This window comes from Pseudorca crassidens, chromosome 18 (assembly GCF_039906515.1).
Source record: "Pseudorca crassidens isolate mPseCra1 chromosome 18, mPseCra1.hap1, whole genome shotgun sequence".
Taxonomy (NCBI): domain Eukaryota; kingdom Metazoa; phylum Chordata; class Mammalia; order Artiodactyla; family Delphinidae; genus Pseudorca; species Pseudorca crassidens.
The window spans coordinates 3,186,463-3,208,676 of NC_090313.1; the positions used below are offsets into that span (position 1 = coordinate 3,186,463).

The window sequence follows — 22,214 nt, forward strand, 5'->3', positions numbered from 1 at the left end:
CTGTCCACGCATCCCCGCTGTTGTCTGACGGGCGTCCCCACCCACTCTGGTCTCCAGAGGTCACGGTGACCGTCAGCCCGGTCTGTGACGGGCCGCTGACACCCCTGCTCGCTCGCTGGCTTCTGTGGAACAACGTTCTTCTGGTTTTGTCGTCTCTGCTGGGGCCTCATCCACCTTCCTTTTGTGGACCTGCCCTGTGGACCGTCCCTCCGGCATCTGCGCTCCCTTGCCTCTGCCTGTGTGTGTTTGTGTGTGTGTGTGTGTGCAGTTGTGTGTGCGTGTGTCTGCGTGTGTGCTCGCGGGTACTGAAGGCTGCATCCCGGCTGGGCTCTCCACTTCCAGCCTGTCCCGGGGGTTCCCACCATGGTTCCCTGAGCCCTGCACGTTAACTCATGGATTTTGATACATTTGATGTGTTGCAGATATTTATTATAATCAGTTTTTTTTAAATTAATTAATTAATTTTTGGCTGCATTGGGCCTTTCTTGCTGCATGTGGGCTTTCTCTAGTTGCAGCGAGTGGGGGCTACTCATTGCGGTGGCTTCTCTTGTTGCAGAAGACGGGCTGTAGAGCGCAGGCTCAGTAGTTGTGGCTCACAGACCTAGTTGCTCCGCGGCATGTGGGATCTTCCCGGACCAGGGCTCGAACCCGTGTCCCCTGCATTGGCAGGCGGATTCTTAACCACTGGGAAGCCCTTGTAATCGGTTTTTAAAATTAGAAACAAAGTGTGATTAAGGTGAACATTTCAAACTACTGGCCACACCCCAGATTTTAAGGTCAGCAAACCCAGTCGTCCTCCTGTCGGCTGCTGCACGTAGCAGCTTCCTGGCGGGGCGTGAACGTTACCTAAGAGCAGGCTGCCCTGTGCCTCGACCTCACGCGGGTTTCGTCTCTGGTGTAGGCTCACCCCACCCTACGGGGGGAAGCCTCACCCTCCGCCACCTGCCTGTGCCAGCATGTCCATCCCAGCGAAGACCTAGAAGGGGTCCTACCTCCCCCGCCCCTCGCCACGTGCTCCTCCCCTGCTGCCCTCGTCCGTGGTGGTGTCTGTATGAGACTTACTAGGAAACACATCTGAAACTCCTGAGATGTCACACCCTGTTGTTAGTATGAAACAGGGTCCAACTTTTCGTTAAAAAACAATCAACTAGGGACTTCCCTGGTGGTGCAGTGGTTGAGAGTCTGCCTGCTGATGCAGGGGACACGGGTTCGTGCCCCGGTCCGGGAAGATCCCACATGCAGTGGAGCGGCTGGGCCCGTGAGCCATGGCCGCTGAGCCTGCGCGTCTGGAGCCTGTGCTCCGCAACGGGAGAGGCCACGGCAGTGAGAGGCCCGCATACTGCAAAAAAAAAAAAAACCCCAAACAAAAAAAACCCCCAGTCAACTAGGGACTTCCCTGTTGTTCCAGTGGGTAAGACTTCACGCTCCCAATGCAGGGGGCACGGGTTCCATCCCTGGTCGGGGAGCTAGATCCCGCATGCATGCCGCAACTAAGAGTCGGCATGCCACAACCAAGAGTTCACGTGCTGCGACTAAGAGTTCACGTGTCGCAACTAAGAGTCAGAATGCTGCAACTAAGAAGTTGGTACACCGCAACTAAGATCCAGCATAGCCAAAGTAAATATATAAATATTAAAAACAAACAGACATGTCCAGCTCTCAGCCCTACTGTAAACACTTAAAAGTATTTACAGATACTTATTGATTTAACAGCAGTGTGGGATATACATTGTGTTGTAAAAAGATCTTTATCGGGACTTCCCTGGTGGCACAGTGGTTAAGGATCTGCCTGCCAATGCAGGGGACATGGGTTCAAACCCTGGTCCGGGAAGATCCCACATGCCGCAGAGCAACTAAGCCCGTGCACCACAGCTACTGAGCCTGCGCTCTAGAGCCTGTGAGCCACGACTACTGAGCCCTCGTGCCACAACTACTAAAGCCCGCACACCTAGAGTCCGTGCTCTGCAACAAGAGAAACCACCGCAATGAGAAGCATGCCCACAGCAACAAAGAGCAGCCCCCGCTCTTCGCAACTAGAGAAAGCCCACGCGCAGCAACGCAGCCAGAAATAAATGAATAAATTAATTTATTAAAAAAAAAGATCTTCATCTTTTAGATTCAAATAATTTCTCTAAAGCAGGAAGCATTTAGTAAATTTCAAATGTAATGTGACCATTAAATGTTTTATTTTTGTTGAAATCTAAATAATGAAAATGGACTTCTATTCCTTTTCAGCTTTCTCTTATTTTAAAATAGGTGTGACATACAGACAAGACTAGAGACTAATCTAACAAACACTGCAGACCCACAGTTTAGCTGTTAAGTCTTAACTTCGTCATATTTGCTTCAGATCTTTGTAAAAATGGGTCACTCGTTACAAATGCGAGTGTGGCCCCTCATACGCTCCTCCCCAGTCCTGGTCCCTCCCACCTCACGCTCGCCCTGTAGCGTTTGAATTTCGAGGACTCGTATTAGAGATTCTCTAGAAACCGCTGCCAAGGATGTGCGCTCCTGGACGACCTGCTCGTCCACTCAGCTCAGGTGTGACCAGTGCATGCGTGGTTTTTCCAGAGCTGGGCCAGTGGGAAGAGAGTCGGCCTTCAGCAGGAAGGACCTCAGTGAGGCTGTGGCATCTTTGAAAACATCTGTTTGTAACCATTTTCAGAAAAACTCACTGGTGTCTGCACCCCCGGGGGGCCGACGGCCTCCAGAGCTCCACAGCCGCTTGCCTTGCGCCCCCTTTCCGTTGTGCGAGCTTTTGCATTTTTCACTGATCTCTGCATTTTTCACGTCCTCTGAAGCAGCTGCTGGTCAGCCTGGACCACTGGTGCTGGTACCGGTTGCTTTGCAGGTGCTCTGGTGACAGAGCTGCACACACTGAGTGTCCCCGGCAGGCCTGAGAGGTGCGGCGTGCAGTTCTGTGGACCGAGCAGCCTTATAGCTGAAATGCCGCCAGCTGAAATGTGTCACTTTGAATTCTGTTACTTTGTTATTCATGTACGGCTGCTGAATGGCTCATTTTTCAAAAGCCAAATTAAAAATCTCTTGATTTTATAGTTCTTTTTTTGTTATAGTTGAACACCCACTAAGGTCTGCCTACTGAAAGTAAGAAAAAGTAATTTTGAAGTTTTTAAAAACCACATATTGTATCCAGAGCAAAGAAAATGCAGTCTCTTTCCCAGGCGGAAAAGCTATGAATTAGAGGTTTTATGAAGTAAAAACAAATGTCGGGTTCCGTCTGCATCAGCTGAATTATCATGCATTTGGGATTGGGCTACGTTCGGGGTGTGCGTGGCCCAGGGCTGGAAGGAGTAAATACGGGATGCGGTTTGGAGACCGTGTCATCGGATTGAGTTAACTCCCTGCTCTGCCCTGTGTCTTGCAGTTTGGTGTTTGGAAGTCGGCTGGACATCCACTCGGGTGGCATAGATTTAGCGTTTCCTCACCACGAGAACGAAATCGCACAGTGCGAGGTCTTTCACCAGTGCCAGCAGTGGGGGAATTATTTCCTACATTCTGGTGAGCGACGACTTCAGATTAATTTGTTCCATTTCAATTCTCTCGACTCTGTTCGTGAAATAGCTACATTTGGAAACACCTGCATCAGCTAATAAATAGGTCAAGAAACAGAGTTGTCCCTTAAATGGGCTTTGACTTGTTGGTTGGACGTGAACTTCCTTGGATCGGAATACCGAATGTGCCTTTTGGAACTGAAACGTGAGCTGACGAGAGTTCGGCCAATGTTATGCAGCGCGGTTCTGCAGAAGTCTGTTTGAAACGAAACTATGAAGAGGGAATTTCAAATAGTATGCTGTCGTAATGATTATGAATACGCCATTCTTGAGCTGTGACATTGTCACCGTCAATACCTGTCATTCTCTGAAAGCACTGCCTTCCGTTTCACTGTTCAAAAAACCTCGTGGCCGTCTGCTCTCAGAAGTGGATACGAAGTTGTGAGACCAGCGGCGTCTTGAGCGAAGCAATTTTGGCATTTCCTGTGACGCATGGGGAGATTCACGTGTCCAAGATTGTGATAAAGGTCGCGGAGCCACCGTGAACTGGTTTTGTTACCTTTCTGGAGTGGGCAGTGGTGTTTGAGGGGAAGAAAGAGGAAAGGCTTTGGTAGTGATGGGGTTGGGAGATGCAAACGGTCAACATCTAAAGCTTAGGAAACCAACAAGAACCATTTCTTTAAGTCCTTAGTTTAAGGAAACCAGGTTTTGCCAGCGAGGTGGTATTAAACGCAGACACACTCCAGGTTTGTAATATGCAGTAGCTGCTTCAAGTCTGCGGCGAGGGGCCACGTGGGTGACAGTGACCAGCGGGGCTGCCTTCCGCGCAGGCCCGCCCTGCAGCGCCTCTGCCACCCCGTGTGCCCCGCCCGGAGCCCGCGGGCCAGCCTCGCGGCTCTCTGTGCGACCCCGCATCTCGGTGCTGCCCTGAGGTCGTCTGAAAGGGACGGGCTGAGTTGCCGTTCCCAGCGCGGGGGCCCGAGGTCCGGTTTCCACCTCGTATCCCTGCTTGGTGCCCGACTGGAGCCAGAACCCCGCGTCCTTTGTGCCGGGCCAGGAGCTCGATGGCCCCGGCTCCGTTCCTCCCGCACTTCGGCAGGGACCCCGGACCCGTTTCCGGTCGGGGCTCACGCCTCTTCTCAGAAACCGCATGGAGCCAGGTCTCCCCCTTCAGCGGGAGGACTTGTGAGAGCAGAATGCTCCGAGCCCGTCCGGGGAGAGAATCACAGGTCCCAGGGATGGAGGTGTTCCCGTGCCCGGTCGCAGGCTCGGGGACAGGTGATCCCGTGTTACCCGTCGGGACGCGAGGGCTGGTCCCCACAGGCCCTTCGTCGGTGGCGCTCGTGAGGAGTTGGGGTTTGCCGCCAGCACCGGTGCCCCTCGGTGACTGGGTCTGCCATCAGACGGGACCCGCAATAGTGCCAGCGCTCACGGGGCTCTGTGTCTGCACACGGCAGGTCCTGCTGCTTTGGATGAGGCGTGGGGAAGGGTTTTGCTGTTAAGACCCACGATCTGTTAGGACGCTGGAATCTTTGTCCCACTTTCACCCGGTCCCGGAGGAACAGCTGTCTCCTGACACCCTGGAGAATCGATGCCTTTTCCTGAAGTAAATGGATGGAAGTAGAGTTCAGCAGTCAGATGTTTCGTTTTCCAGATGTTGTCAGTTTCTTAAAACTTCACTTGTGTATATGGCAGGCTGCATAGGTTGACATATTCAAGGTTACGTAGCTTTTTGGAAGCCACATTGTAACCAGTTCTTGGAAAGTTGGCTTGAAAAAAGGTGATGCTTGAAGTTGTGTCAGAAAAAGTGGAAGAATCTTCTGTTGGGAAATCACAGCTCCCTTGGAAGTGAACCTGGTACAGATGTGGTCCAGGAGGAGGTCCAGGCTCAGATGGAGGAGTCCTGAGGGTTCAGGTCCCGCCGTCTTTCACACACGGGTGTGAAACGACGCTGAGGCTGGGATATGTCTGAAAACGAGCTACAGACACGCTCGCAGTGTTGCTCGGAGACCCGCACGCTTTGTGGAAGCAAAGATGTGTCCTCTCCTTGGGCGCTGAGTCAGGTCCCCTGTGTTGGTGAGTCACAGGAGAGGGAGGGGCCGTCCCCGCAGTGTGATGCCCTGGCCTGGGGTGGACGTGGGCCCCCCTTGCTGGCGGGCTGAGCGCAGGGCCGATCTGGGGGGCCTGTGTGGGCATCCACGCAGGGCTGTGTGACGGGTCAGGGCTCCCGGAGTCCAGGCGCCTTTGGAGACGCGCCCTCCTTCACCCTGCCTCTGGGGGTACAGAATGAGTGACTCTGTTTTTGTTTCAGGGCATTTGCACGTGAAGGGCAAAGAAGAGAAGATGTCCAAATCACTGAAGAACTACATCACAATTAAGGTAACGCACTTGTCGTGTTTCCTGTGTGCCCATCAGTCTGCCGACATGTCACGGAGGCAGATATGCTTCAGGAGACCCCCATCTCCGGTTCCCTGTGTCCCCGGGGCCCTGACGGGCTTCTCCTGCTTCTGGCTTAAACGGCTTTCTCTTGTCTAAAAGTGCGAGGCGGTGTTTCCTGTCCTGTCGCCTCCTGTGTCGGGGGCCTCAGCCTCTTCCCCCTCCCTGTTCCAGGACTCCGATTTTATTGATTTGGGCCCTTTCTCTCTTTTTTTTTTTTGATGAGTCTAGCTAAATGTTTATTGATTTTATCTTTTCAAAGAACTAGTTCTTAGTTTCACTGATCTTTCGTATTTTTTTTCAGTCTTTATTTCATTTATTTCTGCTCTTACCTTTATGATTTCTTTCCTTCTGTTAACTTTGGGTTTTGTTTGTTCTTCTTCTAGTGCCTTAAGGTGTGAAGTTAGGTTGTTTATTTGAGATTTTTCTGAAGTTTTTCTGAGGTTTTTCTTATATTACTAACTACTTCCCTTTTAGGACTGCTTTTGCTGCAGCCCACGTATATGCGGTTATTTTAGTGGATGATCCCAGTTTGAGCACATGTGAACAAGCTTGCATTTTTACCCACCTCCCATGTTTAATGTTTTTTACATCATGTTTTACATCTTTTGGTTTTGTGCATCACTTAACTACTTATTGTGGATATAGATGATTTATAGTATTTTTGTCTTTTAACCTTCCTACTAGCTTTATAAGTGGTTACTCTATCTTTACTGAATGTTTGCCTTTACCAATGAGATTTTTCCTTTCAGAATTTTCCTATTTCTAGTCGTGGACTTTTCTTTTCCTCTTAGAGAAGTCCCTTTAACATGTCGTGTAATGCTGGTTTAAGGGTTCTGTTGCTTGTCTGTAAAATTCTTTCTCTCTCCTTCAGATCTGAATGATAGCTTGCTGGGCAGAGTGTTCTTGGTTGTAGGTTTTTTCATCACTTCGAGTATATCATGTTGCTCCTTTCTGGCGTGCAGAAAAGTCAGCTGACAGTCTTGCGAGAGTTCCCCTGTGAGAAACTAGTTGCTTTTCCCTTGCTGCTTTTAAGATTTTCTTTGTTTTTAATTTTCCCATTTTATTTACAGTGTGTCTTGCTGTGGATCTCTTTGGGTTCATCTCGTTTGGGCCTCTCTGTGCTTCCTGGGCTTGGATGTCTATTTCCCTTTCGCAGGCTAGGCAAATTTACAGCTTAGCTGGAAATATAAGCTCTCTGCCGCTTTCTCTCTCTCTCTCTCCTGGGGCCGCTACAATGCGAACGTTAGTGCGCTCGGTGCGCTCGGTGTTGTCCCAGGTGTCTCTTAAACTACTGAGTCTTTTGCATTAGCTTTCTTCCATATGGACTTAACTCATTTGAATAATCATCTGTTGTAAGGGCCCACCTTAATTAGTTTAAACCATCCCCTATTGATGGCCATTTAAATTATATTTTTCATGGCCGTATTAAACTACATCTGTTTGGGTACATGCATTTAAAATTTTCATAGATATTACAAAGTCTGCATTACTTTCCTGACCACTTAGTGAGTGGCCCTTGGGGGGCGCTACTACAGGACTGAGTTACTTCCCTGCTGTTGGACTTTACAGAGACCAAAGTCTTCCCCAGCCTCACATTCCAGCCCCTGGCAACTACTGGTCTGCTCTCCATTTCTTTTTCTTTCTTCCTCCCTCCCTCCCTCCCTCCCTTCATCCTTCCCTCCCTCCATCCCTCCCTTCCTCTCTTTCTCTTTCTTTCCCACACCGCATGGCTTGCAGGATCTTAGTTCCCTGACCAGGGATCAAACCCAGGGCCCCGGCAGTGAGCACAGAGTCCTAACCACTGGACCGCCAGGGAATTAATCCCTGCAGTTTCTGTGAGTTTTTCCTTTAGATTCCACACGTGGGTGAGATCATACAGTATTTGTCTTTCTCGGCTTTCTTTCACTGAGCCCAGGGTCCTCTAGGTTCATCCATGTTGTCACAAACGGCAGGATTTCCTTCTTTTGATGATTAATAGTCCGTAGTGTGTATATGCACGTGTATGTGTGTGTGTCAGCGTGTGTCACATCTTCTTTATCCATTCATCTATCTGTGGACACTTAGGTTGTTTCCATATCTTGACTATTGTCAGTAATGCTGCATTGAACATAGGAGTGCAGATATATCTACGAGATAGTGATTTTGTTTCCTTCAGATGTGTACCTAGAAGTGGAATTGCTGGACTGTATGGTAAATCTATTTTTGATTTTTTGAGGAATCTTCATACTGTTTTCCACGGTGGTTGTACCAGTGTACGTTCCCACCAACCACGCACAAGGATTCCCTTTTCTCAATATTCTCATCAACACTTATTTCCTTTAATGGCAGCCATTCTGACAGGTGTGGCGTCTCATTGTGGTTTTGATTTGCATTTCCCTGATGATTAGTGATGTTGAGCATCTTTTCAGGCACCTACCTGTGGCCATTTGTAGGTCTTCTTTGGAAAAACGTTTATTCAAGTCTTTTGCCCATTTTTGAATCTTTTTTTTTTTTTTCTGTTGAGTTGTGTGAGTTCTTTATACATTTTGGGTATTTATCCCTTACCAGATAGATGGTCTGCAAATGTTCTCTCCCATCCTGTTGGCTGTCTTTTCATTTTGTTGACTGCTTTCTTTGCTGTGCAGAAGCTTTTTAGTTTGATGTAGTCCTACTGTCTTTCTGTGTCATTATCAGGAAACGGTCCACAGACACAGAATGCCATAGAAAGGTCAGATTCCAGATTTCTGTTGAACTCTCTGACTCCATAGGGGCACCCCACAGTGGTGAAAATAAATACGCTTTAGTGTTGCTGGCGTTTGGAGAACTATTAACTTAGATTTCTGAACACACATTGAGGTTTATCTGAATGAGTCCACATTCTGAGTGGCAGGAAACTACCCCCCTTTCTTGGGGGGGTGGGGCATGCCCAGGTGGTGTGCAGGATCTTAATTCCCCGGCCAGGGATTGAACCCGTGCCCCCGGCGGTGGAAGTGCGGAGTCTTAACCACTGGACCACCAGGGAAGTCCAGGAAAAACCCTTTAAAATAAAACCACCTAAAATCCTTTTTGGATGAAATAGAGAACATGGCTACCCCGAAAACATAAAGTGCTAAAATGAAAAAGAGATCTCTTTTGGAAAAACCGAAGACCTAGACAGACATAAAATATCCATAATGTTAGTTTTTAAATTCTGTCACTAGATGCACGATTATGAGCAGAAAGTCAGGAGTGCAGGAGAGGCACCGACTCGCAGAGAGAAGTGCGTGGGGCTGGGGGCGGCGCGTCGTGCGTCTGTCAGCGGTCAGGGCCCCGGGGCTGCGGGGAGGGCTTGCTGACCGTGGCCACGCCGCGGAGATGCACAGCTTTGCTCCTGCCCACACAGCTCCACAGCCGTACATACCAAGCATCTGGCAGTGATTTATAAAAATCTAAACACACAACAATTTACAAAAACAAATCCTCATCTAGGGCAAGCGTGTCCACTGGGAACAGGCCTCCTGCTACACTGTCAGAGACAGGAGAGGACTTGTAACAAGTTATGAAGCAGCTGAGTCCGTGCTTTGGTGGGGAAGGAAACCTAAAGAAATAATTCAAAAAGGAGAGGGAAAAGTCAGAGGGTGGCTAAAGGCCTTCCGAGTACCCGGCGTTCACTCTCTGGCCCCGGTGTAACCCCACGCCAGCTGAGCTGCGTGTTCACTGGGGTCCCGCCGAGCACAGCTGGTTATCACGAGACCCTGGCAGGTCAGGGAAGTGCTGTCAGAGTGGCTGGAGTGACGGCCGACGGGACACAGAAGGACTTGCAGAGAAGGCACACGATGCGAGGCTGCAGGGCAGCCCGGGCCTTGGGTGTTTGGCATTTGGTTCACTAAGTCTTGTCTTTTTGTCACCATTATAGACACACTGCAGTCCCCAGACACACACGCATCTTAGCATTCTGTAAGTGATGCTCCGTATGCGACAGCGCTAGTTATTTATCTGCCTGTGCCGTCCGTGGTGTAGTAACATCACAGTGCAGGGGCTCGGTCTCCGTGCTGCTGCTTTTGCAGATTTAAAGGGGAAGTGACAGGTGACAACGCGAGGGCACGTGACTGCGCAGATGCGAGAATTAACACGCACACTGTGTGCTGTCCACCGGACGGGGTCTCAAGTTAGTTGGCTAGTTTGGGGAATTAAGGGGACGAAGAAATACTCCTTTTTCACACCCTGGAAAGGAGCACCGGGGACGGACACAGACGCTGAAATACCCAGTGTCTTACTGAAGAAAGTGGGCTTGGACAGGGCTCTTCACCTTCCCTGTCGGTCCTGTTGTTGGCCTGGCGAAATCTGTGGCCGCGCCTTGGAGTGTAACATTTTTAAACACACAACGAAGTCTGTAGGAGTCTGACAGGTGGTGATTATATCGAGATACAGGAATCCATGCCCTCGCTCACTTGAGTGAACCCTCTAACAGAATCCAGCCGTGGGTCTGAGCCCCGCAGCTCACGTCAGATGAGTGACAGCACAGGCTGTGTGGAGGTGACGCGGCCGCAGGCTCGTGGGGCGAACACCCCGCGACTGCTCGGGGGGCGGTCCAGGTGTCTACACTGGTGGTTGGAGGAGCGCTGCGTGTGCCTGGGGGTTAGTGGCTCCTGTCTCTCCCGGCCCCCTGCAGGACTTCCTCAGCACGGCCTCCCCAGACGTCTTCCGCCTCTTCTGCCTGCGGAGCAGCTACAGGTCAGGTGAGCTGGCAGGGAGGCCTGGGTGCTCCTCACGTGTGGCCCCGGGGAGCCTCTTAGGGCCTCTGGGAACCCCGAAATCCGGGTGGGGTGCGCCCCGTCCTGTCGGGGTGTTGCCCTCGTGCCCTGAGGTTGGGTTCTGAACAGAAGCCCGAGGATGCTCCAGGGAGCACGGTCCCAGCGCTCGGCCAGGGGACCCCGGAGCCTGTCCCAAGGCCGCGGCTTTGCAGTGGGACTCCGGTGCCCAGCGCTCCACGGGGCCCGGAAAGCCTGAGCCCGCGGCACCTGCCCCCTGGCTTCATGAGCCGTCCTGGCACAGGGCCCGAGCCAGGAGCCGTCAGCATGGCACTGCCCCTCCCCTGGGCCAGAGGGCGTGTTCCCTTCCAGTCCTGAAGGCGAGTCTGGGGACCCCGGCACTCCCCGCTGGCCGGACCCCTGTCCAGAGACCTGGGGCCGCCCGGGTGCGGCGAGTGTCCCTAATCTGTCCCCGCACACTCGTGGGCGGGGTGATGGCCGAGTTTCCCTGCCCCTCCGGGAACACAGGGCCAGAGTCCTCGTGGCACCGGTCAGCTGGCCTCCCCAGAGGCGCTTCAGGTGCCCGGCAGGGCCCCTGCTTTCCAGAGCCATCTGTCTGTTTGTACACCTGTCAGCAGGAATGAGCCCTCGGCCACTCACGTGGGGAGGGGTGTCCACGTTTCCTGCCCGGGGTCAGGACAGAGCCTGGCGGTCTGCAGGCGCTCGCAGCTCCCGGGTGACCGGGCTCCCTCCCCGCAGCCATGGACTACAGCGACGGCGCCATGCTCGAGGCCAGGCGTCTGCTCCGTGCCGTGGCCGCCTTTGTGGAGGACGCTCGGGCCTACATGAGGGGGCAGCTGGCGGGCGGCCCCGTCCAGGAGGACGTGCTGTGGGAGAGGTGGGTGCTGCTCAGGACCACCCGAGGCAGCGCTGTGGACACGGGGGTGGGGCTGGTGGGAGCCCCGGGCCCGCCAGGGGAGGGGCAGGCACCCTGCCTTCAGGGAGGCCTGGACGGCCCACGGTCGCTTGGGAGCGTCAGGAACCTCGTGGATGGCGTGGTCGACGGGAAGTGGGGCAGGTGGGCGGACGAGCGAGCTGTTGAAGGAAGGAGGGGGGACCTGGGTCGCGGGACAGGGGTTGACGGGCGCGTCCAGAAGCCCAGCGTGTGCCCCCCGCCCCCTGGGGGTCGTGACCACAGGCCGGTCGTGCCTGCAGAGGTGGGAGCACAGCAAGGGGCCCCGGGAAGTGAACTGAGTGGTGGCGCGGGCGGGAGGACGGAGCCCACCCCGGACATGGAGACGGTGTTTCCAGTTCTGTTGCTTGGTAAATGGCTCGACGTGGTCATCTGTGTTTCACTCGTCCAAAAAAAGGCGAGGAAGGTTTGAGATTGGCTTCAGAGATGGTGAGAAAGTGGGAAGACAAAGCCTCGGGGGATACCAGAGGGAGATGAGGGGGGCAGGGTCATCGGGGGTCCCCGGAGGCTGATGGTGGGCGGGGTCTGTGTGCCCTGCCACCCAGGGAGCCCCTGGAGGAGTAGAGGGTCCGGGGCTCCTTCGGGGCCGGCCGGGAAGAGGGCATCTGCAGGGGAGAGGCAGGAGCTGCCTGTTGGTCACAGCAGTGGCGCCCAGGATGAAGCCCAAGCCCTGGGGACGGGCAGCTGGGCCTTGTGGGGCTGGGCCACCCTCCCGACGGCGGGTGCCAGGGAAGGGCCGGCAGTGCCGCTCACCGGCAGGCGTGCAGGGGAGAGTCTGCGCCTCAGTCAGGAGAGGTCAGGTTATGCCGGCTGACAGCGCCGGGTTGCAGAAGCCCAGGCAGCAAAGGTCTGTCTCTCCCTGTGGTCACTCGGGCCCAGGCTCGGCGGCTCTGCCCAACCCTTTCCTGTGCCTGGGGAGCAGGGCACCCGGAGGAGGTGGGGAAAGTCTGGGACGAGGGGCAGCAGGGAATCAATACGGTGGCAGAGCCTCGGAGGGGCCGGTGACTGACCGGCAGGCGTGCAGGACAGCATGTGAGTGAGGGGTGGCTCAAAGGGGACCTGATGGTGCTGCTGGGGACGGGTAAGGGGGCAGGCGAGGAGGAGGTGACGGTGACCTCAGTTTCCTTGCCAGGGGCTGAGGGGCTCGAGCGTCATGGCAGCCGGCTCCTGAGGGGGTCTGACAGCAGAGGGAAGGAGCTGGAAGGGCTGCCCCAGGGGCGGGAGCTGAGGGTGGAGCCCCCGGGGGGCGTCCGTCCTGGGGGCCCAGCCAGCGCTGCAGCTCCTGCCATCCAGCCGGGTCCCTGGAGCGGCCCCGTCTGCTCACCTCCCCAAAGGCTGGGCCACACCAAGGGGGCCGTGCAGGCGGCGCTGGCGGACGACTTCAACACGCCGGGGGCGGTGGACGCTGTCATGGACCTGGCTCACCACGGGAACAGACAGCTGAAGGCGGCTGCCGAGGTAACTCCTGGGACGTGGCGACAGTTCTGAGGACACAGCAGATGCCACCTCGCCAGCCCCTGGGGCCACCCAGCTCCCAGAGCCTGTGGCCTCTGAGCCACCCCTGCGTGTGGCCCCGTCCTGAGCCAGGGTCAGTAGAGCTGGGGGCCGTGGGGAGGCCCGGCACGTGGACACAGGAGCTCAGGGGAGTCTGAGTTTGTCACACAGATGTGAGACGGGGAAGGAAGCCGGGTGGGGACCCCGACTGCCCCCCAGCCCTGCCCGTCCCTGGGCCCTGGCGCCAGGCTCCTCTCGGATGCCCAGGACCCTGGGACGCCCCGAAGGCCACCTGCTGCCGCCGCCGCCCAGGGGCTCCTTGCCAGCACAGGCGCTCAGAGCACAGGCCCCGGCGGCGGGCGGGAGCACCGGCTTTGCAGGGCTGCGTCCGTGCCCACCGGGGGCTGACCTGCCCGGGGTCGGTGCTCTTGCCTTTCAAGAGCCTTCTCTGGGTGACTTGTTGCAGGCGGTCGGTGGTCCCAGGAGCCCTGCTGTGTTCGGTGCCGTCGTGTCCTACGTGGAGCAGTTCTTTGAGACGGTGGGGATTTCTCTGGCTGAGCGACAGGTATGCCCTTCTCTCTTCAGTCCTTGATCGTGGGACTTAATCTACACGCTAACACTGTAACAGCCGCTTCTTCCCTTCAGAAACGCAGATTTTAACGGTAATTAAAGGCCAGACTTACCACGTGCTTAAGATGTGTTATGTTCCTTAAAAGGGGAACACACGCAGAGCTGGGATTCACTAACCGAAAGAGGGTTCTCAGCACGACGAGCGTGCACCTCAGCTGCACCGTGGTGAGCCACGGATTCCGTGTGCACTTGTGTCCGGGAAAGAACCTCAAAGTGTACACGGCAGTCAGGCTGCAGGGGACACGCTTCTCCGGCGCCGTTTGAGCTGCCGGCCGGGCCCCAGCTGTCAGGGATCCCCGGGCCTGGCCCCCCTGGCTGCCCACGTCCCTGTCACACACTCCTCAGCAGAGGCCCAGTCCAGGCCCGTGGGCTGTTCGGCCACCGGGTCTCTGGTCCCGTGTGTGTGGAACGTCCCTTGGCCTTCCGTGGCCTTTTCCTGCCCTGACACCCCGGCCCCTCAGGGACTCAGCACATATGACGCCATCCTCTGGGCCGTGATCCCCGTCTGTCCCGCGCCCAGGATGTGCACCGTGACCACGCTGCAGAGACCCTTCCTGGCGCCAGTGTGGACTCGGGTCCTCCTCCCGCTCGCAGCTGGGGGGCAGAGCGTGGAGCTGGCCGCGGTGCCACACACAGCCCCATCCCTTTGGCACGTTCTTGCTTCCTGCACTGACGTTCCCAGCCCATCCGGTACCTTGTGTCGCAGGCAGGAGTCGGCCTTTCTCCCAGGAGCCTGGCTGCTCTCGGCGGGGAGGGTCTGGGCACTGGGTGCTCGCTGCGCTTGGCCACAGCTGCTCTGGCCGTAGGCGGGCAGAGCCAGCCCCCAGGATCCTGGGTCCCCTCTCCGTATCGACTGTTACCCCCGACACCTCGACTCCGGTTCCCAACAGTCCCGGGCCACCTCCTTCCTCTGGGCTCCCACCTCCCAACATCACTCCCCCGCTGCCCTCCCCATGTATACCTGTCTCCCCACGGCCGCCGCCTCTCCCCTCACCCCCAGCAGGCTGTCCTCTGCACAGAAGCGTCCTTGCCTGACGCCCCAGGCCAGGGTCCCTCCTCCTCCAGGGGGCTCACCTCCCTCTGCCTCACCTAACAAACAAACAGCCTTAGGACTGTTGCTCAGGACCAAAAAGGAAAGGGCCATAGCTGCCACTTTCTAAAAAATGTGAACAGGCTGTTAACAGGGGAGCCTGGACTGCACACGGGGGGACGCCACCCCGGATCTCCCTGCGGGCCCCGCCGGGCCACCTGCTGCTGTGAGGCCTGGGCACAGCCCACACTGCCGGGCCGGGGACCTGCCAGCTGAGACCTGGCGCCGGCTGCCCTGGCCGTGAGCGGGGATGTCTCCTAGGACTGTTTGTCAGGCTGTGAGCTTCTCTGGCCTCAACAGAAAGACTCCCGTATCTTTGCAATGGTTTGTTTGATTGAGAGACACTGATTCCCTAGTGGACTGCGGCCTTCCCTGGGTGGTCCAGGGCCTGTTGGCAGCTCACACTAGGCTGAGGGGGCCAGGTCTATGCTGGGTCACCAGAAGCCCACCTCCTCCCCGAGCTGGGGCGCCCCCGGAGCCCGCTGGGGGCTCACGTCTCTGTAACGAGCCGTCTTCTACCGTGGGAGCAGTGGCTGGGGATCACGTTGAGGTTGAAGGAGTTGGACTGCCGGCCCTTCCTCCGTGGGGCAGGGGGTGGGGGTGGGGTTGGACGCCTGGCAACTTGGAAGGGCTCCGGGCCCACGCCAGCCCTGGAGCTCCCCCGGCCGGCACCCACACTGCTGGTCCCCGGCCCCGGGGGAGAGCGCTGCGGGGCTGCGCCTGTGTGCGCGCCCACCTGTGCGCAGGACGTCCAGGGCCTTGAACGGCGGCTGGAGCGAGCAAGTTTGGTTTCCTTGGTCGACGAGGCCCAGGCCTGCTGGCTCTGCCCAATGACCCTCCGATGCTGCCCGTCTGCAGTGGCAGCTCCCGCTCACCAGCCTGGGCGATCGGGAGACTGGGCCCTTTGGGCGAGGCGAGGGGAGGGAGATGAGCCGCGCCCCCTGCCCCTCCCCGGCCCGGGGCCCGTCCACTCACCCGGCGCCCGGGCAGTGTGTTTCAGGGGCCGGTGGCCCGGCCGCCCTGCACAGCGTGGTCGAGGAGCTGGTCCGCTTCCGGCAGAAGGTCCGGCAGTTCGCTCTGGCCGCGAGGGAGGCCCCTGGGGAGGCGCAGCGGCAGCTCCTGGAGAGGCAGCCCCTGCTGGAGGCCTGCGACGCGCTGCGCCGGGACCTGGCCGCCCACGGCGTCAGCATCAAGGTGAGCGCCGCCCCGCCCCCGGCTCTGCCCCTGCCCCCGCGCCCTCTCACCCGGCCCGTCTCCTTCTCCAGGACCGGGGCGGCGTGTCCACGTGGGAGCTGCTGGACCCGAGGACAGAAGACCCCAAACCAGGGAGCTGAGGCCATGGGATGCGGAGGCCACGGCTCTCGGGCGGTTCTGTGCTGCTTCAAATCATGATAAAAGCTTGATGTTAAAGTTTCTGTGTGGCTACTCAGTTAACCTTAAACCAAACTGTCACCGCCCCACGGGTGCTCGTAGATGTGCTGGAGAATGGGTTTCGATGGCCACAGACGCAGTTCAGTAAAGTCACATCAGCCCACACCGTGGTCTCTGGCTCCTGAGCCCGGGGCCTGACATCGTGGGACGGCCCTGAAACTGCGAGACCAGAATGTCGGCCCTACACGGGGTCCTGGAAGACGTCATGGGAAGGGCAGGTGGGACCCCTTCCCTGGGGTCACCTGGTCTCAAGCAGGAGAAGCGGCCTGTACCCCACGTGCTGGGCAGTGCTGGACTGGGCGTAGGCATATGGTTTTACATTTATTTTCCTGGTTACAAAGTAACGTGTTAACCACAGAAAGCGCCAACAGAGGAAACCCCTGCAAGCGTCCAGCCCGTTTCCTCTGAGTGATAGGCTCTGTTTCACCTCTGTTCTGTTTGACCTCTTCCTTAAACAGTTGGTTCTTGGGGAACCGTCCTCTGCTGCCTCTGAGCAGACACCACGGGGCCAGGGCTGTGCTTGAGTCTGGGTGACACGGGTGAGGGCACAGGTGTGACAGGCGGGCACGAGGCGGGCGACCTGGGACCGAGCTTGCCGGCAGCCTCACGCTCCATCTCCTTTCTGTCGCAGGCAGGGAGCTACAGCTGTTCAGCCAGCCAGCAGGAAGCGGGGTGACCCTCTCGCCGCTTCCCCCAGCTCTCAGCCAGGCTGCCCCATGTCCACTGCTGTGGGGCTGGCACTGATCCTGTGGGCGCGGCCCCGGGCAGCAGGCCAGCACCCGTCAGGCGCCGCGCGGACGGCCTGGCTGGCCCGGCAGCCGCCTTAACTTCGTCACTGACCTTCCTGACCCTGAAAGGCAGGGGGTTCCTGTTCTACAGATGAGGAAGCCCGTTTAGAAGCTGACCTGCTACAAGGGACCCAACCTGTGAGCAGTGGAGTCAGGATCCCAGAGGGCGGGCAGGCCCCTGACATGGGACAGGCAAGCAGGGCCGCTCAGTACTGGGGGCAGGCTGTCCGGCCAGAGGCTGAGCTGGCCGCCAGATGTGCTTCGGTGCTGATGTCCTGGCGCAGTGTCCTCAGCTGGAGCTAGAGAGCGCCTGGGTTTGCAAAGGACAAGGAGCAACTGCTCACCTCGTTCAGAAGCACGGGCCCTGAATGGTGCTTTCTCAAGCAAAGGGATTCAAGGCAGAAACACAGCAGTTCCCGTGTCGGCTAATCTTGTCTTCTATGGAAAGAAACAGCTACGTTGCGGGCTTAGTACTTCGTTTTAACGGTACTGGTAGGCAGTGGTGAAAACCACACCATTAGACAGACGGGCTTACGTGTTTTCATCTTCCTAGTATCTGAGAATGTCCTCAGGGTTAAGTTGAGAGGTGGATTCTGGCTGTTTATGAAAAAAATACAAAACTCTCCCTTGAAGTAAACCAGATCTGCTTTTTAATAAGAGACCATGATTTAGGCGTAATTCCCCAAAGGAAAAAATGTCCGTGACACTTAAACTCTTCTACAGTTAGATATGAAATAACAATGGTAAACATTTTAAAGGAAATCTTGAAAGTCCACGACTATTTAGAGGAAGTGGGACCTTTCTGCGGGGAGGTTTCTGACCGCAGAGCAGCAGTCCCTGGGGAAGGACAGACGGACAGGCCAGGCCCCGCCCCACAGAAGGCGGCACCGACGCCTGAGAGTACACTCAAGCACACGTGCTGTAACCAGCCCAGCAGAGATGTTACGGGAGACAGCCAGCTCTCGGGCCACGAAGAGAACTGCCCACACAGACAGCCACGCCCAAGCTGACCTGATGCAGATGGGACAACTCACTACAGTTTCAGAGAGAACTTCTTCAGAACGTTCCTGAAGCCACACCCACTCTCGAAGCAGAGGGACCCGCCGTCCTGCTCCGTGAGCAGGCATGAAGGCAGTGTTGGTGCCCCCCACCTGCGTGCCATCTCCTGCCCGACCCCGGAGCCCCAGGTGTCCCTCCCACTCCCATGTGCCGCGCTGGGGCCTGTCAGCCAGCACCCGACTGGTGCACAGGCCAGGGGCCCAGAGGCCCTACCTGTGCACTTGGGGGTCAGGGTCCCATTCGCTTCCCTTCTGTGATCTTCCCAGCTGCCTCCAAAAGGGTTTCAGATTTCTCATTATTCTGAAATATTTCAACCAACTGACGAAAACAAGCAATGCTTAATATTTCTGCCCAGATGTGTCCAACCGAATCACGGTTCAAAAAGAAGCAAAAATGAGCTAAAAAATGAATGCCACATCCCTTCGAGGACCTCAGTTTAAAAAAGAAAACATCACTCGTAGACATTTGAAAACGAGCGATGGGATCCCCCCGAGAGGACTACCGGAGGAGGGGAACTTCCCGCAAACAGAAGAATCGCACAGCAAAAGCCCACGACCTCAGCTGAGCTGGTGACGGACGGTCTCACTGTCATATGATTCTCTTCATTCTTTTCTGATATTGCCCAGAAGCTAAAAAAAGTTCAGGAATACTCTGTTTCCTATCATAACACCTCCAAGCACACAGCAGCTGAGCCAGAAAGTGCTACGTTCCAAGCTCTGACACTGTCTACGTCAACCCGCACGGCACAGACTCACACACCTCCCAGCGGACTCGGATGGACTGGAGGCGGGTCCCGTCACAAATGCAGCTCCCCTGTCGGGGCCACCCCTCCTCTGTCTGCACCAGCTGAGGTTTCGAAGAGTCTGCTGAACGCGGGCCCGAGCTCCCTGATCATGTCCGTGGTGGTGGTGGCGCGGCCGTGCTTCTGGAAGGCTTGGCGGGCACACTGCCTGGTGAGCGCGCAGGCACCAAAGGCAGCCACGAGGAGCGGGCTGGACCTGCAGGGAAGCGGCGTTAGCGGGGCGTCGTGGCCACCAAAGGCCCTCCCTGTCCCTCCTGTGGTCGCCCGGGGACCCACTCTGGCAAGTTCAGTCTAACGTGCCGCTGGGCCTATTAGAAATGCCCGTCCGCCTGGAGAAAGGTTAGGATGCATCCACGTCCCGGCTGCAAGCCAGACCGGCACTCGGTCACAGGGCAAGTGCTCGGTGCTGTTCTAGGCCCTGGAAGACACCGGAGCCTGGGGACGAGCTGCTTGCTACGTTCCTGGACCCGTTACACACCTGCCTGCGCGCACACACCCTGCAGGCCCCCCGGGCCAGGTGTGCTGGGACCCCGCAGCCCGGCACTGTCAGGGTCGCCAGGATGGGCACAGCGAGAGGCCGAGGGCCCTGAGGGGTGGGCTGCCCGGGCCCACCCTCTGCCGGCGACGGCAGACCCCACCGCTCAGGGCGCTGTACCCCGTGGACAGTCATCTCCCGGCACACGCTCTGCCCCTGCCTGCGTGTCCCCCGAGGCCCCGGTCCCGCAGAGCATGCGCCGCAGACCCCCGAGCAGCACCCCCGACCCCAGCAGGGACACCAGAGCCCCCGGGCGAGCGTCCTGGGACCAACCCCTGCCCTGGGGGCTCTTCTTCCATGAGACACCGGCCCCTCAGCGGAATGTTCCAAGCAGCCACTTATTAAACATGCAACTGCTGAAACAGCACGGGAGGAACAAAGACTTGACTCACCCATTGGTCTTCTCGGGGCCAGCCAGGAGGGCCCAGTGCGCCAGGACGCCCAGGGAGCCCGACAGGAGGTCCCCCTGCCCGCCACACCTGCGGCCGCTGCCCTCCCGGCTGCACGTGAGCGCTGCGGGGTGAGGGGGCCGTGTGAGAAGGGCCGTGCTCCGTCACCTTGCCCCCACCCCCGTCCTGACACGGCAGGCGGAGGCCCAGCTCCCCCAACCAGCACCGAGGGGTCTGTGGGGACAGGGTGGGGACGGTGCCCCCGGTCCAGGGCGCCCGCAGCGGCCCTGCCGGGACTTCGTCTGTGCCGTGCCGGGAAGTTTCTATCTCTTGGGGAAACGTCTTAACCAGCTGCTACGCTCTCTCTGTTAGAGTCTAGAGCACCTTCCAGCGTCTGACTCACGGGCTTCAGGGCCACGCAGAGGAGGCTCTCTGCGTCTCCTGTCCAGCGCGTGACAGCGAGCGTGTGTGTGTGACGGTGTGTGAGCATGCACACTGCTTCCTGGGCACCGGTTCCGTGTGTACAGCTCCCTCATCAACGCCTGGTGGGCTCCTGCCTCCGGGGCAGACTTCAGCAACAGGAGGACTCGTCTGCAGGGAGCAGAGGCGTCACACACCGAACCCCGGTGCGGACGCGGGCGGGCCTGCTGGGCTCTGCAGCCACGCTCGGGGCCCAGGGGCTCCCGCCCCACCAGCAGCTCCTTGGGTGTCTCGTTTTCCGGGCGTTTTTATAAAACAACAGGAAGCAGTGAAAGACTCAAGCAACTGCATCTGTGCCTCAGGTGAGGTGGCAACGGGCCTGCAGGGTCGCCCGCTGCCCAGAGCCTCTGCTCGGGGCTCTCCTTGCACAGCACGGACAGAACTGCACCCTGTACCTGGTGTCGACCAGGACCAGCATGCATCACTGCCACGTCCCTTTGCAAAACAGCGAGAAACAAGACAAAAATGGCCTTTCCAGAAGCTGTGGTTGACACGCTCACCAGGGAGTCCCTTCTCTGGGGGGTAAGTGTGCACGTGTGCCCGTGTGTGACCGTGTGTGAACAGGAGGTCCTCCTGGGGCTGGTGCCCAGCGTGGCCGGCCGACACACAGCGTGAAGCCCTCAGCCACTCACCCTGCCCGCCATCAGAGATCACGTCCTGCTCCCCTTTCTGGACCACGGTGACGTTGCCCAGGGCCTGGCTGAGTCTCTGCACAGATCTGTAGCGGTCCCTGCCATCCAGGGGGTCTCCCAGCTACGACGGAGGACAACACACAGACACAGCTGTCATCAGACACGGGAAGAGCCCATCCACCCTGACCCCGCCTCATGCGGGGAAGGGCCCGCCGGGCACCTGCCGACGGCCAAGCTCGGGCCCCACGTGCAGAGACGTTTCCGTCCACCAGCGGGAGGGAGACCCAGAGTCAGGACTACTGGCCCATGGCCGGGATTGTAAAGGTTTGCGAGGGATGCGACTTCGAGTAATAACGAGCAAACGTTTACGGCACTAATACGTGAGGACGCTGGGCTTACATACACAGCTGACCCTCGAACAACACTGGTGTGAACCACGAGGTCCCACTTACATGTGGATGTTTCCCATAGTACATACCACAGCCCTACACAATCCGAGGCTGGCTGAATCCACGGACGCGGGACCAAGGACACGGGGAACTGCGTACCCGGAGGGCCGACCGTGAATCACACTCGGAATTTTGACAGCGCGCAGCCTTCAGCGCCCCTAACCCCCGCTGTTCAAGGGTCAGCTGTATTATTTTATTTCGTCCTCACAAACCCTATGACGCAGATTCCATCATGCTCCACACTTTACAGAGGCAGGGGCAGGGATGGAACGATCCGCCCAGGGTGCATGGTGGCAGGAGGGCGGGCTGACCCCAGAGGCCACCTTTCATCCAAAGACACGCTAACTGGAAGATGCCCCATCATTGCACGCACCCAGGAGCGCACGTGTCCACCCACCTCTGCACGTCTGTCCCCGCAGGTGCACCGCAGGATGAGCCCCTCACCCCTGCCTGGGACGTCGGCTGACTCACCACAGCCTCGGCGAGTCTGCTGAACTCCACGTGGTTGGGGGTGAGAACCGCCTTCTGGTAGCCTTGGATGAGGGCCGGCTGCTGAGCGACCAGCCACAGCCCGTCCTGCAGACGAGGACTCACGTCACCGCGAGGCCGAGGGGTCCCCTGGGAGGAGGGGACGGGAGAGGAGGCCACACTCACCGCGTCAATGACGATGGGGATGCCCCTGGTCCTGGACGCTTCTAAAATGCCCTGCGAGGAAAGGAAGCCAGGCTGAGCAACAAGCCCGTCACCTCTCAGAGAGGGTACAAGAAGCCGAGCAGTTCCTGACGGACTTCAACCTCAGGCC

General features: G+C 57.4%; 2 protein-coding genes across 11 annotated transcripts in view; one reads left to right on the forward strand and one right to left on the reverse strand.

Moving 5' to 3' along the window:
* CARS2 (cysteinyl-tRNA synthetase 2, mitochondrial) overlaps positions 1–16,257 on the forward strand; it is a 39,120-nt gene extending 22,863 nt beyond the window's left edge. For 3 of the 5 annotated variants that reach the window (XM_067713120.1, XM_067713117.1, XM_067713121.1), the window contains exons 8-15: positions 3,386–3,519; positions 5,824–5,891; positions 10,582–10,648; positions 11,420–11,558; positions 12,968–13,091; positions 13,594–13,692; positions 15,838–16,041; positions 16,113–16,257. In XM_067713120.1, the coding sequence (XP_067569221.1) occupies positions 3,386–3,519; positions 5,824–5,891; positions 10,582–10,648; positions 11,420–11,558; positions 12,968–13,091; positions 13,594–13,692; positions 15,838–16,041; positions 16,113–16,181 (904 nt within the window). In that variant the 3' untranslated portion in view covers positions 16,182–16,257. Of the gene's footprint in view, positions 1–3,385; positions 3,520–5,823; positions 5,892–10,581; positions 10,649–11,419; positions 11,559–12,967; positions 13,092–13,593; positions 13,693–15,837; positions 16,042–16,112 lie in introns of those variants that run through there. The other 2 variants (XM_067713119.1, XM_067713118.1) reach the window with 2 other exon arrangements.
* Positions 16,258–18,613: 2,356 nt separating this feature from the next.
* Positions 18,614–22,214, reverse strand: part of NAXD (NAD(P)HX dehydratase) — a 45,710-nt gene continuing 42,109 nt past the window's right edge. For 4 of the 6 annotated variants that reach the window (XM_067713126.1, XM_067713124.1, XM_067713125.1 and 1 more), the window contains 5 exons: positions 22,067–22,117; positions 21,884–21,988; positions 20,964–21,084; positions 19,855–19,975; positions 18,614–19,123 (listed from right to left, as the gene is read on the reverse strand). In XM_067713126.1, coding sequence (XP_067569227.1) covers positions 18,922–19,123; positions 19,855–19,975; positions 20,964–21,084; positions 21,884–21,988; positions 22,067–22,117 — 600 coding nt within the window. In that variant the 3' untranslated portion in view covers positions 18,614–18,921. Of the gene's footprint in view, positions 19,124–19,854; positions 19,976–20,013; positions 20,443–20,963; positions 21,085–21,883; positions 21,989–22,066; positions 22,118–22,214 lie in introns of those variants that run through there. The other 2 variants (XM_067713123.1, XM_067713127.1) reach the window with 2 other exon arrangements.